This window comes from Corvus hawaiiensis, chromosome 2 (genome assembly GCF_020740725.1).
Source record: "Corvus hawaiiensis isolate bCorHaw1 chromosome 2, bCorHaw1.pri.cur, whole genome shotgun sequence".
NCBI classification, from domain to species: Eukaryota; Metazoa; Chordata; class Aves; order Passeriformes; family Corvidae; genus Corvus; species Corvus hawaiiensis.
The window spans coordinates 41,986,781-42,007,859 of NC_063214.1; the positions used below are offsets into that span (position 1 = coordinate 41,986,781).

General features: G+C 42.6%; 1 protein-coding gene across 2 annotated transcripts in view; it reads right to left on the bottom strand.

Annotated features, from left to right (window-relative positions):
• The window catches only part of MTMR2 (myotubularin related protein 2), a 63,153-nt gene that overhangs the window by 17,016 nt on the left and 25,058 nt on the right, over window positions 1-21,079 (bottom strand). For both annotated transcript variants that reach the window (XR_007201589.1, XM_048294590.1), the window contains exons 3-7: window positions 8,624-8,699; window positions 5,316-5,410; window positions 5,028-5,138; window positions 2,936-3,037; window positions 2,155-2,238 (exon numbers count right to left, since the gene is read on the bottom strand). Coding sequence is in view for 1 of the 2 variants with exons in the window: in XM_048294590.1 (XP_048150547.1) it covers window positions 2,155-2,238; window positions 2,936-3,037; window positions 5,028-5,138; window positions 5,316-5,410; window positions 8,624-8,699 (468 nt within the window). In the remaining variant the exon portion in view is untranslated. The remainder of the gene's footprint in view (window positions 1-2,154; window positions 2,239-2,935; window positions 3,038-5,027; window positions 5,139-5,315; window positions 5,411-8,623; window positions 8,700-21,079) is intronic.

A 21,079-nucleotide genomic window follows, 5' to 3' on the forward strand; every position in this document is an offset into this window, starting at 1 on the left:
ACATAAAGCATCGTGTTGCAGGGCCTAAATCAATCTAACAAAAGGGATGAAATTCTCCTCCTGGCCAGATCACAACATAAACATCTACTGCAGTATGGTTTGCCTCTTCTTCAGCAGCTGGTGTTGGTCACTTTTGGAGATAAGGAACTGGAACAGATGGATTGTGTGATCTGGAATGGTAGTGACTGTGGCCCATCATGGGTAAAACTCAGGCTGTGGCTGCAAAAAATCCTGGTTTGGATTCACTTTTGCAGTTACCAATGTAAGGAAATGACTGAGGGCTTTGGCATGTGGATGTTAGTTTGGTTTCTTGACACAGAAGCAGCCAGGCAAAGTTTGTCCTTCCCACTCGCAAACAACACAAAAGCAGGCCACAGCACAAGGACACACTGCAGCAATGCCTCAGCTGGGTCATGTTTTACACTCATTTTCTTTACAGAAAGGCCATGAAGAGCTGCAAATCACATGTATGCAAATACGTGTATCCTTTCACCATGTAACCAAATTCCCAACAAATTTAAGGTGCACCAAATCACAGTATTAAAACTAATAAGGACAGAAAAGCTTCTATCATAAAAACCGACATGCCAGGATTAAGAAAGTGGAATAATCTACATTGAAATTATCTAAAGTCATCCTTTCCTCTTTCCAAGTGTTGTAAAAATGTCTTTTGTACTTCACCTGTTTTAACTGATGCTTGGCTGAGCGAATGCTGCGCTTTCCAGTGGAGATTATTTTGATAGCACAGGTATTCTTTAGTCGTTACTCCAAAGTTCTCGGCCCTATAAAGAACCACCTTGCTCAAATAGCTTGGGCTGCAAATCCTTCTCTACCAGCAGATCTTCCCATAAAACAACTACCAGGAAAGAGGTAAATTGTAAACAAAGCAATAACTGCTGCATTATCTGGCCTTATAGTCAAGTTGACCTTAGATAGAAAGGGATCACAAACTATTGTGGAGCTTGTCTTGACCAGGATTTTAGATTGTGGCATCTCATTGCAAAAAATACACCTTTTTGCAATGAAGGCAGCATACAGTAAGATACAGTAAGATACATCTCACTTCCCATTAGCAGCCTAGAAGGCAGCGATCTATCTTAGGCAGCTATTTTAGGAGAGAACAGATCACCCCCAACAGCGAAGCGCTCTCTCCCATCTGTTAATGACAGGCCTAGATAACCAATTTAGAAGGCATGCCCAGCTTCTAGAAGACTAGAACCAGAAAAACAAATCCTTAGGTTTTGGATTCCAGGAATGAGACGAACAACTAGGCTAGGACAGAGGTCTGGTTTTGTTTGATTTGATGAGAAAGACCCAAATAAACCTTTAAATTGCGTGGCTTAAAATTTCTTAATTTTACAGTGGAAAATTGGTTTTATTCTGGCAGATCTGGAGGAGACAGAAGCTTACTGTGTCCAGGGCAAACATGTCACCAAATCATCCTCTTTCTTCTACTTGACAATTTTATGACAGGAGTGATTTCATTTTAAAAATCAAAATTCTCCCATCTTTTACCCCAGAGAGGACTATTCAAATTTTTACCACAGTACTCCTAATTGACAGCCTGTCACTTCATGGTCGTTAATACCTTTGATCAGTCTACTCTGGACACACTACAACTGTGTGTTCTAAACGATGGTAAATCACAGTACTCTCTAGGTTGTTCCCTATGCTGAGGAACCACACCTTAGGTAGTGAAGGCATTCTACACTTAATTTCCGCCCCCCCCCGGTTGCTGTTTAAGACAGGAAAACCTGGAAAGAATTAAAGCTAATACAAACAAGCACTGAGGTGTGAAACTCAACAACGGGATGCCTGTACCTGGAACACACACCCTCCATTCCTCACTACCAGCAGCACCTGGTCACTCACTACCTCACTACCAGATCACCAAGCCAGAGCATTAGTTTTTTCTACCAGAGCCTGAAGTCAGCTCTCTGGAGCCTGAGCTAATGTCCATCAGTGGATGCCATCATCTCTAAAGCTGTATTGCTCTCATCAATCACTGCAGCGTGGAGAACAACATCCTAACCCAGCCTGCACAGCATTTGTCAGCAGGCTCATTCTCCACTCCATGTGACCTGTAATTATATTACTGCACAGACCTCACTCCTGAAGAGGAGAGGCTGAGGAAGGATGTGGCACAATACTCACCTGTCTTCTGTACTCCCAAGTTGGGTCATACACTTTCCATCCATTTTCTGGGAAAACCTCTTTGTACTCAAAGGCAAAAAGTGGCTGAAAGAAAGAAAGAAAATTTACCATTAAGAGCCCACTCAGAGCCCATTTACAGGATGTTTGATATCTCAAATAGTAATTCATGACTGACCATTCTTTTTCCCACTGCATCACTTTTCTTTTAGGGCTTTATAAAAAAGATTAACGCTCTCACTGTAGCAGGTAATTAGTACAACAATATCCTTTACAATATGTCCCTGATCTTCCTTAGCTATTACCTAGTACTTCATGGACAAAAGGAGTTTGTTATTAAAGAGAGAAGATAAAACTACTTGGGCAAGAATACTCTTACAGATTAACAACCAGATCCTTTCAACCAGCATTTGAAACAACAATTGCAGTGTCATGACATTAGAGAGCAGAGGGGCTGCATTCCAGATTTGGGGCAGTGCAGTCACCATTAGCTGTAAACCCCTGATGGATGTCACTGTGATTTGAGTACTTTCCCTCTGTTACAAGGCTTTATCAGTAAGTCATTCCCCATGCATGAAAGAAGTGCATGGTAATAGACTTTTCCTGTTTCTTACAAGATCTAAACTCCTACAGAATTAAGTTTAAAACAGATTTGAAAACCAGCACTTCCTCTCCTTCAAGAAAATGCACCCCATGTGAATGCTGTATTAAGTAGATGGGACAGAACAAAACAGTTTAGTGCTGCTCTGTGTCTTTTGGCAAAAGCTGAAGAGAAAACACTAACCAGATTATTTGAAACTGGAAAAGCATATTTCATTAGGTTCTCAAATATGGATCGTCTAGTTCTCCCTTCAGGCTTATGAGCAAACCGCAAGTTTCGAATATCCTAGGGAAAAAAAGAGGGAAATCAAGTTACAAATTTCTGAACCACTTCAAAATCCAAGGAAAATCCAGAAGCCAGAATTCAAAACAGGGTCACATCACAATGCCTTTTCTAGCACTGATTTAATACTCTACTTTGAACAGTGCTGTATTGCAATGTTGGGCTTGGTTCAGGGGTTGTCTGCAGCCTCCAACAACAGCAGAGCAGCCGAGGAAGGGCACAGCTGTGCCCGACCACAGCATCTTGCCTTCACATGAAGCTCTCCACCTGCTGAAAGTCTTGAGGAGAGCCCTGCTCAGGAAAATGCTATGCCTGACCAGCAGGACTTTGTGAGACAGACCTCCTCGGCTCTCACTGAGCTCTCACGTTGAGCAGTGCCACAAGACCACTGGAGGGGATGGCCTAAAAAAGTACCTCCACAGAGGTACTGCATGTAGAGGGCCCAAGGACAGCCAGTTGGGTGCAAAGCATCCAATGCCATCTCCCTTTAAACTTTCCATCTCTCAGAGCACTCAAGAGGATGTCTTGAAACCAAGAACTCCTCCACTTTGCACAGCAGTACAAAAAGCGGTCCTTCAGGACCTTTCCGTAGTCATCTACAAAACCAAATTTGGAGAGTAAATAAAGCATCTCTAAGTTTTTGCTTGCAGTAAAGAGTCTAAAACCCATCAACAGGAAATGAGCTATCAAGTTCAAGTACATGAAGACAGTAGAGCAAGTCAGAGAATGAGATAAACAGCTGAAGACTTTGCTTCCTTACAGGGATTACATGACTGGTCTCAGACAGAGAACTTTTCAGGATGCAGAAGCTGTATCTGTACCTCTCCATTATTGCACCAAACTGCTATGCATATCCTGGTGAAGCAGGCCGACATATATAAATATGCTATAAAAGGCCAAAACACCCATCTATAGTTTGCGCCTGAGTTTCCCACCCAGGGAAATGATACCGTTCACTCCAAACCTGACCAAGCGTGCTTATGACAAAATGGCTGAGGACTAGGAATCCAGATCAAAACAGGGAACAAATTAGCTTGCCAGCAAAAGCAGCCCACCCTATGTTAGCCAGGGTGGGTTATTACTGCCACAGGACAAGGGAGCAGCTGGATGATTTGGTACAAATTGCAGTAACTGGTCTTGACTCAGCACACCCACAGCTTGACAGTCTGCTTAGCTTCCTGGTGCCTCAAAATCACAGCAGTGACCAGAGCAGTTTGGGACTCCTTTTCTTTCCTGCATCTGCTCTCATCCAGCAAGTGGCATCCTTTTAGCCTTGAGGGGCTCTGACAAGCTCTAAGCAGCCCAAGACCGACAAGTTTCTGAATCCAGCTCTTCCTATGTGGTCACTGAGGGAAGCAGAGGGGCCATGCCATCCAGAGATATGAATTTAGGAGGGGAGATGGTGGCTTTATCTTCTTTGTGGGTCTATAACAAGCAGACATGAGGAGGCAAATTGTTAGTTTTTACTGCAGTTTGTATTTCCAGTTATTCCAAGGGCTCTTGAGAGGCATATGTGAAATATGCACTGCCTTGAAAGAAACGAAAGAACAGCCCTGACAAGGACTGAAGGCTACTCACCAGTCCCTCATGGCAAAGCACAGCAACAGGTGGACATGAGCTAATGATTTAGGGGGGAAACGTGCCCCTTTCTTGCTCTTTAAATGCAAATGAGTGACAGGCTTACAGCATTCCACAGTAGCTGGGGTCTACCTAGAATAAGTCTGGTGGGTCACCCTGGAAAACTGAGGATGCAGGCCGACACTTCCTTGATGAAGAAAAGCCATTGCCCAGCACAAAGCCTGAAAAAAGCTTTGGACCTCTTCTCAAATGAGTGGAGCTGGAGAATACTGAAAATGACTTTTATCATGTTTTTTGACACCTGTGAAGTCATACTGACTGAAACATTTTGCAGAACTTCCTGCAGTACTACAGAGAAAACCTTTAAAAATATATGTTCCCCTTCCCCTATTGCAAAACACAGATAAAAGTTTACCTTGCATACAATCTCCAGCCCGTATGAATTCTCACCGCGACTGGAAGCACCTCCAATTTTCTCCACTCTGTTGATTACACCTAAAGATGCATCTAGGACAAAAGGAGGGTCCTGTAGACAGTTGAAATTTGTGAGTTTAAAAAGGGGAGGGGGAAAAATCCCCAGCTCCTGCTCCCTTATGTCTATATTCCCAAACATGTAGTTACATTTCAGACAGAATTACTCTCAGACAACACCTAGGTCTAAAGACTGAAAAGGTAACGAAAGCAGATCATTTCAAAAGCTTACCCGTTCCATGCTTTTAAAATACAGTCTATAACTGGTAACAGTAAGGGTTCCTCTGATTGCTCCAATGAAGGGGCAGATGTAAGTAACATCCTTAGCTTAAAAAAAAAAAAGAAAGAAAATAAGAAGTTGTTAATTTCACGGTTAATTTATGGGAGAAAAATTATGCCAGCAACAATATTTGGGGGCCCTACTTTGCAGATCATGAAATTAAAACAAGCTTAATCTGGGGTTCTAGCCTAGAGCTAACATGCAAGTTTCAGTTCAGTGGAGAAGTTAAGTGTTTGGGTAGAAATAGTACCACCACCCAGAATTCTCCATTTGCACAAAACTGCTACCCCTGTCAACAGGCCAGTGTTTGGTGCACACTGTTTGCTCTTATTGCCAGTAGCTGAGAACACGCATGAAAAGAGGAGACCACTCCTGCCTGGATGCACACAATTGAAGCTGACAACAATCTGCATAAAAGCTAAGGATTGTGCCCAAGATGGTTTGTGCCACCTGGGGCAGGAGAAGGCAGTTCTTGTGCAGGCAGGTTTTAGGATGCCTGGGTCCTTCTGCACACCCTTGCATGTGGAGTCAGCCCTGGGATGAAGGCCTTCACGCTAAAAGCCAGCAGAGCTACAGTGATCTGCAGGAGCCATGAATCTATGTAACACCCAGCTGCCGGTGCTCTAGGTCTGAAGTCAGCGATCAAGTTACTCTACACAATTCAATTATTTTTGAGCCTGAGTGACGGTGACTCAAAACAGTCCCCTTCTTAAAAGGCCTCAAATGTTTCTCACTTGTTCCAGCAAAAGGCAAGAGGTGCTGCTGGCTTTCCACAGCAAACACCTCTCCTAACTGCCCTTCTGTTTTATATTAATTAAAAAGGCCAAGATTTAAGTTGTTGCCTCCCCACCTCTACCGCCTACCAGGTCTTCTGCCACTGAAGCAGTTGGCTGGCTGTGTCATGGCAATGGTTTACACTATCACCAACAAGTAATGACACCCCTCAAAAACACAGAGGAGACCCACTGACCAGAGCTGCCAGATCCATGAAAGAATTCCCTGGATCATCTTAATAACCTCAAGCCTCCAAGCTCTAGGGCACCCATTTCGCAAGGGCTGTGTCAGGAGGACGGCTCGCCTCCTACCCAGGAGACAGCCACCATGAACACGAGGTATGAGGCTGCTGGGGTGTCAGGATGGGAACCTAAATTTCTTCCACCTTTATCCCATGAGATTTAGCCCAGAGGGAGAAAGAGAAGAAGTCTGCCTTATTCCAGGGCACTGGCAACTCATATAACTAAAACATCCTCACATCAGTTCTGCTTCTGCATTGTCTTCATTGACTCTCGAGATTTGGATGTGGAGAAAGATCCTTAAAATATCAGAAGTGACTAATTCAGAGCAAAATATGTAGCATACAATATCTGGTTAAAAAGAAATAAAATATATACATAAACATGCTAGTAATTCCACTATTTATTTATTTGTATAAATTTACACACATTTGTTTGAAGGACAATTAAACACAAAATGCTTATAGCCATTTCTAATTAAACCAAGTGTTTCATTAGTGGCCGATTATTAATCACTTCTTTTCAAAGACTAGTTTGACAGAGGTTTGAAAGCAGACTCAGGAAGCATAACAAGGGTGAGGGCAGCCTGCCTAGTTTTTCCACTGGAGTTCCCATTATTCAAAATGTAATTTCAAAATGTTTTAAAAAACCCCAGCAAAATCCACTAATAAGAAAAGCATGCATTTACATCTGAAAAGGAACGGGATTTCTGGGTTAAGAGGAAAGGTAAGGAACCCCAGGCACGATCTCAAACACTGGCCTTGCCAGCTTGTAAGCCACACCACCTTTCACATTTGCATTTTATTAGCCTGGTTTCCTAAGGAAACAATTTTACTTGATTACACTGCGCATGTACAAATGCACCTACACACATGGCTTGTCTGACCTTAACCCTGCCACAGCTGTATGATTTCAGCAGTCTCTACTTGATAAACAGGGATCTCCACGGCATTAAAGTGCTCCACTGTTTGTGAGAACGAATGCCAGGTATAATAGAGAGGTTGTAGTAGTGCTATCACCACGGGAAAGCCTAATGATCTCAGTCTTTGGTATGTATAAGAGAATACATATGGGAGAAAGAAACCAGAAACCAGATTTACTAATTCCCCTGCTTGTGGAATTCCTGTCTTTTACAGGCCAATCTTACCCTAGATTATTGGGTTGGCTGAAAATATTTTTTCTTCCCTTCCCTGTAAAATACAAGAATTACATTTGCCTTTCTTCACACTTTTAACAGGAAACAATTATTGCTGGTGAATAACAAAGATTTCCTTTTTGCTGCCTTCAGCTTCTTGCTGGAACAGGCAGCTGCTGTCTGGGCTACTCCAAAAGTCACCCAGTCTTATAGATTTACATGGCTCATCACACCATTTGCCAACAGATAAAACACTGGTAACTCTGATCTCTTAAAACATTCCCTAGGAACCCTTCAAAGTACTGCCTCACTGTCAGAGCTGTGTCTGTGGAGTGAGATAGATATCAGTCTGCAGTGTATGGCTGGAATATGAGTTCAGAGTCCTTAGGAAAGAGGTTGAGAAAAAGATTAATCATTGAGGTGGGTTGTTTGGAGGGTTTTGTGCTTGGTTTTATATTTTTGTCGTTGTTGGGTGCATTTTTTTTGTGAAGTATTTTCAGTTTTCGTTTTTTCGGTATTTTATGTTTAGGACTGAAGCTGCACTCCTCTATACCATCCTAAAAGGAAGGCAACATGTTAAAAAAGTGAATGCAAAGTCTTTCAGAGAAAATTAATCAAGAGGCTTACTCAAGCCTTCAGAATGGAGAGCATCAGCAAATCTGATGCATGTCACAACATCTGGATGAAAAAAGAAAAAACCCATCCCCCATCGCAGTAAGTTCCCTGCAAAAGGACTGTATCCTTTCCTAGAGTCCATGACAGAGATTTGACACACAACTGTGCTGTGTCAGCCTAAGAAGTTACCCTGTGGCAAGGACAAACTGAAACAGTTGATCCATGTCCTCTCAGGAGGCAGCAAATGCAGAGCTGTACAACTCACCCCATCACTCATGGTAAGAGCGTTGAATTGCCTTGTACTTGCCACGTGCTAAAAGAAGACACAGTTACCTTGGCCCAGGTAATGTGCAATAGCTCGATTAATGAAACAACCTGATCATGGTTCCCAAAACATCTGCAAGGTGCTGTTGTTGGTCAGTGACCACCAAGATATTTCGCTCTGTGGATATTTTACTGTTTGTCAGCAAACAATAAGGAATTTCCTCTTCACGTACCCATGTCTTTAATGGTTTCCCCAGGTAGCAAAGGCGGCTCTTCCATTTCAGCCAGTTTATTAGCTTCCCTCAGGACCTAGGCAAAAGATGCAAGTACAAAGAGAAATTCATTATGTTTTCATAAACCAAGAAGTTTACACCTACAGGTCAACAGTATCAAGGACAACAAATATTCAAAGATCTTGAAGTACTGCCTAGGGTCTCTTCAGAGGTCAACACCAGGCTCTGTGCTTTGGCAGCACACTTCCCAGGTGTCCTTTCATGCTCCAACCTTCTCTTGCCCAGCCCACCATCACAAGTCAAATTCTCTCACAGTTATGTACAGAGCCAAAGGAATCAGTTCCTTTCCCAGTTGAAGGGCTCAGCGATTACCACAATGGTATCAACTATTCAGCAGAGCAATTTGTAGTTTACACTGAGGAAAGTTGAAAAGGTCACCTTGGTCACTCCACTGCTCAGTGAGGGTCCCACAATTGCAAAAGTCCTGACTGGACTCAGTTAAAAAGGTCCTATTTTGACAGGCATATATAGGAGGTACAGTTCAGATTTTCTTTTTTTTTTTTGGCTGCCAAATGACCCCTTCTTCACTTTCCTTTGGGTTCATGCTATACCACAGGGCATGACTTCTCAGATTTATGGTTGCATTTACACAAGGGTTTTGACAAGAACAGCTGCTATCATGAGCAGATGGACATTTTAGGAAAGCATGGCTGTAACTAGGAAAGCGTAAACTGAGGTCTAAACCTATAAGAACTAGGAGAGAAAAGCCAATATAAGTGATCAAGATTAAGGCTATGTGGTCAAACGCAGATGGATTTAATCATGTTGTCCAGGCCTCAAAGTGGACAAATGACCACAAGCACAGCAGTACAGGTTGCTCAACCTCTTAATACAGACAGAGAGCAGGTAAGTTAGTCCAGACTCTGCCTCATGCTATAGCAACCACAAAACTTTGAGTTCAAGGTTGGTGTATGTCCCACCTGGTGAAGACAGGCAGAGGGAGCTCATTGCTGCTCACAACTGAATGTGCAGGCTCACCCAAAATGTTTTCTTTATCATAATGCAAGGAAAGAGAAAGAATTGCTTCAATTTGGAGTCAGGAAATCCCTGCAAAGAAAATTCAAAGACATAGCCTAAAGTAGCATTCTAGAACCTGACACGTCTGTGGTCAACTTTCATGTAGGATCAAGCCAGAGGGAGAGCCTCGGGGAAGAAAAATTCCCTAAACTATGCAAAAAAAATTGGAAACAAACCCAAAGAAAGCCCTTGCCACAATAAGAGCACATTCCAGCATTTTCACACAACAGATTGATGCATAGATGAAAAGATTAACAAGATCAAAGCCTTCTTGAGAACAAGATGTACATTTGAAAAAATGCATTCAAAAGACTTAGAAAAAAATTAATAATAAAGCAAGTACAGTCCCGACTTCCTAACAGAAACCTCACAACTGCACCCACTTAGACCAGGTCTTAACACGGAGGTTTCCAGAGCAGCTGGGCTGGGGTCCACAGGATGAGTAAGGAGAGGTCACCACCGACAGAACTCACACTGGCAGCAACTTGCTGGGAAGCTTCTCTTCCCCCACATCAGCAATATCAATAAAAATAAGGTTTTGCTGGTATAACAAGCAGAAATCGATGTTGAGGACTTCTTGTCAGAACAGCTGTGTTGGCCAAAGATCACACACCCCATCAAAGCCCTGACTGAGGGCCTCCCTGACAAAAGCCTGTGATGTAGACCCACTCTCAACTCCTCTGTGTCCAATTTTGTGCTTGAGTAACAGCCCTGAAATTAGCAGGATAACATCTGGATTATGATAAATGAGATGGAGGCTTCTGGCTAATTAGCCCATAAGTGGTGGTCATCTTTTTGGCCTTTTATCTTGGAAGGACATTAGTGAAAATACACTCTGCATTCAGAACACGATCACAGCTTCTTTGAGAAGGTCCGTACCCCACACGGGCAGCAGCTGCTGCCAGGATCACTTCGGTCAACAGCTGGACTTGCTGTTCTCCTGCAGATGTCAGCAGGAGCACGTTCAGCAGTAAACATTTGGGGGACTGGGTTGTATCTTAACCCAAAACAAATATGAGGTAAGACACATAGAAAGCACTCGGTATGACAAACATCTGCCGAGGCGGCAGAGGTGGGCAGTGCTCAGGTGGGTTTTAAACCCTGTCCTGCAAGTGGGGGAGAGAAGGAGGGAATAAGCAAGCAGTATGAAGAACCTCCATGTGAACACCGTTCTGTAAAGACAAGGTTGAAAACTTTTTCAATTTAAAAAGTGTCTCTTCTAAGTCTAATAAAATCCATCTGCTCACTCACACTTCTCTGTCCCCAGGGCCAGAGGAAAGGGTCAGCAATCAAACCCGTGCTCACTTCAACACCAGGCAGCAGACGGCTGGCTTCCTGGAAGCACAGCACTTCAAGGTCAGCCTCCTTGCCTCCCCTCCTATTATTTCTTTTTTTTTTTTTTTTTGCTACAGTCTTGAGGACTAAACTCATTTTCACCACCCCTCAAGTGACTTCAGCACAATACCTATCTCAGGTAACAAAGCACTGAGTCCATGATGATTTCAAAGTCGGTGCAAGCACATAACCCCTGGATAACCATCATCCGTCCCAAGAGGCTGAGACAGACATGGTCAGACATGGTCAGAAAGCCTAGGACAAACACTTCTCTATTGTACCAGTCTATGCACTACCTGCTCAGCACGAGATTTTGAATAAGCTTCTGGCTGGAACATGGGCACTTGAAACACATCCTGGCAGAAGCCAAGAAATGAATGGTAGATATTTTCCTGAAACTCACTTCCATCAATGGCTCCTTAAAATTGATTTTGGGAAATGCAATCTGTGTGGGGCTGAAAATGCAGGCAGCAGGCACAGGAGAAGACATCTGTGGCACCACTGGAGGACAGGGGCCAGCAGCAGGTAAGAAAAGTGGGTGGATAAGAGAAGAGGAGTTTTGGAAACAGATCAAGGAGAAAGAATGGCATGGGACAATGCACATGAAGCTCTAAGATGACGTCAGTATTATAAATGGGCTCTTTGCTCCTTATATGACTAAGGCAGTGACATGAAAAGCCTTTCCATCTTACTGCCATCCTCCTCTCCCCCTCAAAATCCAAAAATGGTTCATTAAACTGTGAGGAAAATCTTTTTTTGTACATTAGCCTATTTTCAAGACTCTAAAAATAACACTCTTGGGCCCAAATTTAGCCCTCTGCAAGCCTTTCAAAATTAAATTAAGAGCACCAGTAAGGCGAGGAAGCAGGGAAGGGAGCCAGGGACACGACTGCGGCAGCCTGGCTGCAGTGGGGAGACGGCAGCTGCTGATCCATAAATGCTATTGAGGCAGGTACCACATACTCCTGCAGCTGAAACGTGCCACCTCTGTGTGCCTCAGCCTTTTAAATTGTTCTGTGGGAATAACACCAAAGAGTCCTTAGAGATCTGCAATGAAGAGCACATGCAGAGCTGGGCGAATCATTATTACTTAGGAATAGGACCCCAGTGACTCTGTCACAACCATCACCAAGATGGTTTCTGTAACAAACAGATACAATGACCAAGAACCAGTGGAATACTCTGCCTTGCCTCTAAGTTGAACAAGGTCTTCGTTATCTTTTCCCCTCAAAAATCTTATGCCTGGTAACTGAATCTCTGGAGGAATGAAGTCTCATTACATACCAGAACAGCCTTTATTTCTGTCTTCTTTTACCAAGTAACATCATCTACCCATCCCACCCGTCAGCAGCTCTCCCTCTAGATGAAACAGCTCTCCAGGAGTCTGAGAATGGGAGTACCTTAGAACCTAAACACAAGTCCTGGCTCAGAGGGTGTGAGGACTTCATGCCACCACCTACCTTTGTCCTCTGCTCAAGCAGTGACTTCGCAGAACAAACCCACACTGCTACATTCAACAACCGCTTCTCTACTCCAGGATCCCACCTTGTGTTTGCACAGTCACTCCTGGCTGGAGGTGCAGAGCTCTCTCATGCCCTCCCAACTACTGCACCCAAGACAGGGAAACTGCTGTTTTGTTGAGGCAACCTCCAGATCTGAGGAACAAAATCATCATCTCTTTTGCTTGCCTGTATGGGGTTAGGGAAAGGGATTTAGGTCCTGCTAAAAAGGTAGGACTGCTGCAATTCAGGGTACTGCAGTTCTGGTACTGCAGTTCTCTACAACCACATGTTCACACTGCCTCCCAACACAGCAGCCAGCATGCTGCTACAAAAATCCCTCTCCTGGCTGATGTCCCTGCACAATTCGTGCATGCAGCTCACCCTGAGTAGCTGAAGCCAGCCTGGGGTGGTACAGAGCTGAATTGCAAGCAAACTCTATGCACAGGGTCTTAGAGGCCTGTGCACCGCTGAACACTGTTCCAGAAGGACCTGAGAGGGTACATGAAGCTCTAAATTCAGGGTTTGCTTTTTGACCATGAACAAAACAGCTGATGTGTTTTCCTCTTGTGCTGCCTGGTGAGGCGCTTGCCTACCAGCGATGCTGCACAGCCTGGCTGACAACCCACATCCTGCGCTGGCTGAGGCCAAGCCAGGCCTGCCTCCTCCCACCCACCCTGCCAGTGCTGTCACTGCTTCTGCATCTAGCTCAGTCAAGATGCCCAGGTCCACTTTATGGCTTTTATAATGGAAGTTTTCCCATAACCTGCATCATTTTGCCAGGACTAGCTTAGGGTGTGACTACAGGAGTGAAGGTGAGTAAAAACTGGGCAAGAGAGAGGGAGCACCTCAGACCAACCAGGGAGAGAGTAACTTTATCCCTGGACACTGCACAAGCCTCCTGATAACAAAGATGCATGAGGAGAGCACCCGAGATCTCTCCTAGCCATTTTCCAGTTATTCTCTTTTACTTTCTTCTGAATATTTGAGTCCTAAAACCCATAAAGGTCAGATTGTTTGGCTTCTCACAACTTAAGGGAAGACAGGTTTGTGTTACTAAATTGTTGTGTAACAGTTTTCTCAAGTCTGCAGAGATTCTTCTATCCTGAATCACAATAAAAATGAGCAAAAGGAATCTTTTTTGGCTTAGACAATATTAAAATGCACCCTTTTTGTAATTTTTTTTCTTTCCTCTGAGTTAATCTCTCCTTGGTAACCTCCTACACACTCCAAGTCACTCTGCACATTTTGAACAGAGTTATTATGCATAAAGCTGCAGCACTGGTACGACACGTTCAACCCGACAGCACGAACACCTTGCTCCTGTGTTACTCCTTTCCCCAAAACCATGTCTGCTCCATCTTCTGAGAAGACAAGCTCTCCAAGCTGGGAACTGTTTTTGTTCCAGCTACACACAGTCCTCTTCTATGTTTCCTACAGGAGGAAGGCGGTCTCTGAACTGGTCCCTTGACATAAACATATAAAACTTGCCTGTATAGACAAACATTACACACACACACACAAAGTCCCTTTGCTTCTGCAGTCCCTGAACTCAGATTTGGCATGTTTCTGTCTACCTTGTGAGCATACACTGGTCAGAAGCAACAGGTGAAAGATATGGTGCAGGGACAGGAATGTGCATGGTGTATATGTACAAAAACATAGAGAATGAGTAGAGTTTAAAAAATATGTATCTTTTCAAATCAAGTGTGAAACATGGAATCGAAACTCAACAGCCAAGTGACAGGTTTTATCTCCTACAGGAAAATACCTCTCTGATACTTCACATTTAAAGGACTACCTGGGAATATTTTGGTTGTACTTAACATATCTAAAGTTTCCTTCCCTCTCTTTTTTTTTTAATGCCTTTGTCTCAAGAAATGGAAAATGATTAAATTTCCTCCTTAATCATCATTTTTGCCACTTTGCAGGCAGGGTAGTCAGTAAGCTGCAGGAATATCCACTTCACCTAAACCTAGAGATCTACATCTGTGCTGGTCGCCCTAGGCACTCTATACCTGTTGGTGGAAAGCAGGACACCTAGGAGAAGCACCTTTAGCATAGGTACCCTTCTTCCCACTGAAAGCTAAGAACTAGGATAAAGGAATGTCTGTGCAGACTCAGAAGGGCAAATCCCAACCCTGGTTCTTTCTTGTGGTCAACATAGCAAAACCCAATCTGCTGGACATCTCCTAACAACTGAGCAGTCATATCCTACACTTTGCAGAGAAGTACAAACATGCTGTGTGCAGAGAGGCAGCAGGGAATGAGCCAAGTCAGATACAAATACTGCATGAATTTCATTTAAAAAGGCATGGCTCCAAAGCTTGTAGACAGGTTGTCTTAGCTGAGGTATGACAGACAGCTTTTGTGTCAGAGCTGGCTCTTGTCTGCTGTCACAAAGAACCACAAAAGGGAAGTCAGCCTTCCTGCAAAGACTTAGCCATAGGATTACTTTTACATACTCGATTCATTCATTAACTTTGTTTGTAAATTAATAGCAAAACCTATACACTTACATAACCAATGCTTCTCTGCTTTAAATGCCTTTTGGGGGTCTCAAACCATGTTCACCTATTCCTTCCCCTGAATTGCCCTACCACTGCATCCCTTTCCTTTTTCATGGCTGTTTCCGTCAGTCAATCAACAAAGGACAGTGCCACTATGGCAGGTGCATTAAGATTTATCATTACTCCAGTGATGGTGTAAAAATGCCTGAAACAAAACAGATAAAAAAGCTCTTTCGATTCATGCCAGAAAAAAAATCCCCACAGAGGACTAATTCCGTCCAGTTGACATTGACAGAAGTTGCAGGCCTGACACAAATCTGTGCAGAAACAAGATGAGTATGCTTCTTTAGGACAGTTTTTCACAGGTGCATAGGTTTCTTCTCTAAATGAAACATTGCTTGCAACAGGAAAAAGGGCACATTTTTCCTAGCATTTTACTGCTAAGGTGCTTTTGTCCTCTCAGTGCTCAATTATCAGGACCATGGAACAGAAGCCATGCTTACTTGACTGCAAACACTGCACTACTTTGAGGAGAATTTCAGCTGCCATTTATGGCTATTTCAAGTGTACTTTGAGAAGATTTATGTGCAAAGAATCCTACTGGAAATGCAATAAAACATAAGTCAAGCAAGTAAATGGACTTTGTTGATTATTTTTGAATCATTAAGAATACCACAGCAGAAAGACTATGGGAACGAACAGAAATATCTCTGCCTGCTGAGGCACGGGGACTTTTCTGAGGATTATGACCAGATGGCTCAAAAAACTATGTTAGAGGCATTCAGAGCTGCAAGATATTAATTGCAGGGAAATGCTTTATGTCTTATTCCTTTGGGATATTAAAAGTTCAAAGGGGAAAAGACAAAACACCATGGACACATGGATCATTTAAAAAGAGTACACAAAGAATCAAACATACCGTCCAAATACCACATCAAGCCCATTCAACTCCTAAGAGAGCACTTGGCCAAAGGCAGCCTCCTAGCTTGGTTAAAAAACACCACAAGAGGTACTTAAGTTATCAAAAAATGTTCTGACAACAGATCACGTATTACACTACTCTAAAGACAGTAATAACATACAAAGTACACTGCAACTGCCTTTTAACTATGCCTTCCTGACACAACTGAAAAAATAAATCACAAACCGTGATCTCTACCTACCATATATATTTTGAGAGAGCAAAAAAGGGCTTGAGAAATCACTTGCTTACTTACCACTGTCTTGAAAATCTTTAAAAAGAAGCGGAAGATTATTGTATTTAAAAAAAAGAAATATAGTCCTCAAAGTAATATAAAGGGACTCCTCTGCAGGAGGAAGCAGCCACCACGCAGTGTTTCCCTGGGGTTTTCTGCTTTGTTTTTTCCATGATGTTCTTCTCCACTCAGACTCGAATGTCCAGTGACGAAGAACAGCCTCTCTGGGTTCTCTGGGTTGGTGAATCTCCTGGGGCCTCGCTGCACAGCTACAAGGCAAGGTTTAGAAGCTCAAAGGAACACATTGTTGAGGGCCACTCGTTCAGCCACGGCTGGCTTGTCTCTTCAAGTTTGTATGGCTTGGTGCCTCAAGAAAATTCTCTCATTAGGCTCTGACAGAAAGTCGTCATTGACTCAACTCAGCAACACTCCCTGGCACAGAAGGTTGAAGATATTATCTATTCAGACAAGTCCAACATTTTTTAATACAGAACCTTCTTCAGTGCCAAGGGTTCCACATACGTCTCAAACCACAACGCCTCTGTTCTCCATGGGCTGCTCAAAAACTTTGGACAGCACATTAGCTTGACTCTATCCATTACTGTTACTGAATTTTGTTTAGCAAATAACTTATACGTGAAAAGAAGATTAAAAGTTTCAAGGAAACCATTAAACTAGTTCAGTGAAGTTCATATCATCAGTCTTAAGTGACAGAAAAACACTCTGATCAAAAACAGTTATAAATTCTACCAACTAAAGTAAGTCACAGAATACTGCCTCCATTACTAAGAATTTCACTTTTGAGTTTGATACAGGTAATTTATATTTATAATGAGCAAGCAATCATACAGAAGGGAACAAAGATGTTTCATTCCGTGCAAAAACATCTACAGAAAATCAAATCTTGGCAGGCACTGCATGCAATCACAAATCCATGTACTCCCTTTAAATACCATGCTTGTTCATTCCTGCCTGATCTGCCCTTAAATTTACAAAACTGTAACTAACAGGGGGCAGGAGGGAAGCCACTTCTTACCTGGTTTTACTCAACAAAAAGAAAATTCTTGCATTTTGTAGCTAGGAGAAATATGGCAGTCGATTAGGAAGAGATGAAAATATTTTTCAGAGCATATGAAGGTCATTTGCTCATTCTCCTTAGTTTTCCATTCCTAATAGATGGCAATCATAAATGCTTCCAGAGATTTCTTTCACCATGCATTACTTCATATTCAAGCATTTAGGTACCTCTATGTAAGAAAAATTAGCAATGTTTGCTGTCTTTGCTCTTTTCTTACTAGATGAGCACTTAGGGAATATTATTTCCACATAAAGGAGACAGAAAACTGACTGCATCTGGCTTTTCCCCTATCTAATTTGCATGAAATCAATAGTTTTCAACCCAGAGGTTGGCTGCTCTGTGGGCTTGTTTCCTTGAAAGGGGGAGGTGCAGAAAAGGACTTATTGGGGAGAGGTGCAAGGAGGGGACCAAGATTTTCCATCTCTTGGGATATTTTAAAATGAAAATCATTATAGTTCTTATGAAATATGCAGCACTTACTATAAACTGGAGTCCTCGAAAAACATGGCAATGGCAGGGGCTAAATTCCAGTCACGGACAGGGCTGTCCTGGTATGACCATGCTTATGGACAAGAGCATCATTCATTCTCCAGAACCAGTCCTTTGTGCCTTTGTTCATCAACAGCTTAATGCTCCAAAGAAAGGAAGCCCATTTCCCACAAACACACACAGGCAACTCGTTTGGTCAAAATAAGAATTTCAAGATAGTTAAAATATATTTCCCTGTAAAACTTCCTTACTTCTCTTCTGCTGCTCTTTAAGTCCCTCTGTTTGACACCTTTGATAATGTAAAGCACTGCCTGTTCTTGGATTTGGCCCTTGGACTTCATGCCTGTGTACAAAGGGACCTATGGAAATGTTAGCAGCAGGTCAGGTGAGGGCCACTTCTGCCTGCATAGCTTCTACCCCCGTACACCCACAAAAACATGAAGTGCTCCTCCATGTGAGAATGTAATGAAGCAATGATGCAGAGAAATACACGGTCACGTCTTCACACAGTGACAGTAAAAAGATGAACAGCTCATTCAATTTCACTGCTGCATCACCAGCTCACATCTTGCCAAGTGTTTTGTGAAAACAGGTCAATTACCTTCACCATCTGGTGGCTTGTGCAATACAGTCTGTAACTTAATAGCAGTTACAGTCCAGTGCACGGGGAAGGAAAGTTCCCAACACAGAAGACATCTTTGCACATTTGCTCTGTACTAGGCTGCTTACAGGCAGCCCCATGCAAAGAGTCAAGGGCTAGTCCAAAACAGGAATATTTATCCCCATATATTATCCTGGAGCCGACTGGCAGGGCAGAAAGTCTTCAACTACCATGGAGGAGCTAAGGCAGAGGTTTTGTCATGATTTAGTGCTTCCAAGCTAGCATCACTCACTGACTGAAAAGTCCCTTAAAATCAAAACTGAAAAACATTGCTTAAATGAGTGCCTAGAGTTTAAAACGTTATGTCACTCTCTAAACCCAGCTCTTGTTGAACATGTGTTACACATAACCAAAGCCTGACACACTTCCTGCATTGGCAGGGAGATAGTAATGGAAAAGCTCACTGAGGCTAGTTTTAGTGATTTACAGCAAAGGATGGAGGGGGGGGGATCACATCTTTCTTCAATATGTTTTTCTACTAACAATATACGTGTTCTACATAAAACTAGTCTAAGCTACTTTGCACTAAAGCTAGAGTAAAGCAAGACAAAGGTGGCAAAGTCAGTGACTGGCATTTCAGTTAATCCTGCCCAATATCACCTGAGGGACAGCATTTACCTCAATTTTAGAAGTCTGTATTAGGAGGTATTAGTCTGCATTCTCTCCACAGTCAGAAGAGAAACACATTAGGTTCTCAAAAGAGACAAAACCGTACCTTTACTGGAACCCAGTTAAAGCTGGGATACTCAGAAATCACTTGCTGCCCCTCAAAGTATGTTCCCAACATCTGCACCAAGGACTTCTCTAGCTCAGCTCCATGACATTCTCACCTAGCATGGGCATATTCTTAAAGCTGAGATAGATCAGATCATAAATGATCTATGTCCTTCTGTAGAGTGCAAAGGAATTGTGGTTGGCTAGCTTGAATGCAGACTTGCCCAAATAGATTTAATCCAGGAAACCTAAGGAGGCAGCAACAGTATCCATTTACTGTCTTGGAAGGAAATACTCCTTCATATACCTTTTGTCATGCATCAGTTATGCATCTCACAAAATAAACCACACGGGCTTGTCTACAGTCTCTGACCATATACACAATATACAACAAATTAAGGTTACACAAGCCACTCTGTTTCTTCCCATTTCTAACCTTCAAGTCCCGGGAATGGTACAATAATATTCTTGCATCTCATGCATAAACCTACTGTAAATACACCAATTCCTCATATATTAAAGAAGAAAATCACTATGTAGAGAACAACAGTCATGAAGGATGGGTCATATACTTGTACAGTATTTTGTCTGGACTTCAGAGCAGTATCAGGAATTGTGGATCTTACTGTTGCCCTCAAAGGGGAGAATGGTTTAGTGGTCACAACAGCAATGCTAACAACAAAGATTTGAACAATTTTTTTTGAAGGCTGCACAGCCATGCAGGTGACATACAGATCTGCTGTAGTTTCCTTCTTTCTAGATGCAAGAAACAATATAAAGAAAACAACATACAAGTTTCCATCCTTTGGTTTCAGCTTTTGCTGCATACAAATCCAAAAGCAAACACAATGGGCCTTAACAAGTTATCAGGCAAAGGTACTGTTCTTAAGGGAAGCGGCAGCAGGCTCTGCTGGCCATATCCACTCAACTGCAAATGAACAGGATCCAACCCTTTCGTAAGAGCTACTCCAAAGCTTTGAACATGGTAAACTTCAGGCATTATCCTATAAAGCAACAGCTACCTGAAAATGAAAATCCCTACTGATAAAAGTCAGAGCATCAGCAAGAAGACTTGAGTACTATAAAATGCACAGACACATCTCCTCATACGCACAGGAGAAAATACTGCCTACAGGACATAGGAGCAAGAAACTCGCTGTATTTTATTAACCACCACCTTCCCAGATCTGTAACAGCTATTTATACACTCCAATCCCTTTGGCAATGTTGGCTTTAAGGTGTTTTTAACATCTCAACCCAAATTACAAAGTATCTATAGATTTCCAACTCCATTTTCACTTCCAACTACTTCAATTCTGTTCTTGCGTGATCTATAACTTATGTTAAAACATATGGCAGTGTGTTTGCTAAAAAATCTCTACAAGAGTATATACCCTAAATCAATTCTAAACAGCTTTGGATTTGAGATCAGGAAGGGGGTGGAAGGAGAACCTAAGAGTGCTTTGTTGTTTTTCTGTTGGGGTTCTGGTTTGTTGGGGTATTTTTCTTCTTTTTTTTTTTTCCTAAGAAACTAACTGAAGCAGCCAAAAGTTATTTAGAGTTAGTTTATGAAGTGAAAATTCTGTAAGCTTTCTACTGGAAAGGGAATCTAATCTCAGTTCCAGATACTGACATGCTCAATATACATTAAAAAAACCCCCAAACCTTCATAAAGGTTATTATTAAATACTTTGGAGAAAGATTTAGGAAAAATACTGCACATGCATTCAGTAGGAATCCCCAGTGGTTGTCTCATTTACCTCATTACACACATGCACGCACACACACAGAGCGTTAATTGCACTCCAAAAGAAAACTGCAGGCACAGACTGCAAGAAATTAGGTGGGTCCTTCCCCTGGCTCCCTCCTCCCAATGGACGCCTACTATTCTTCTAAA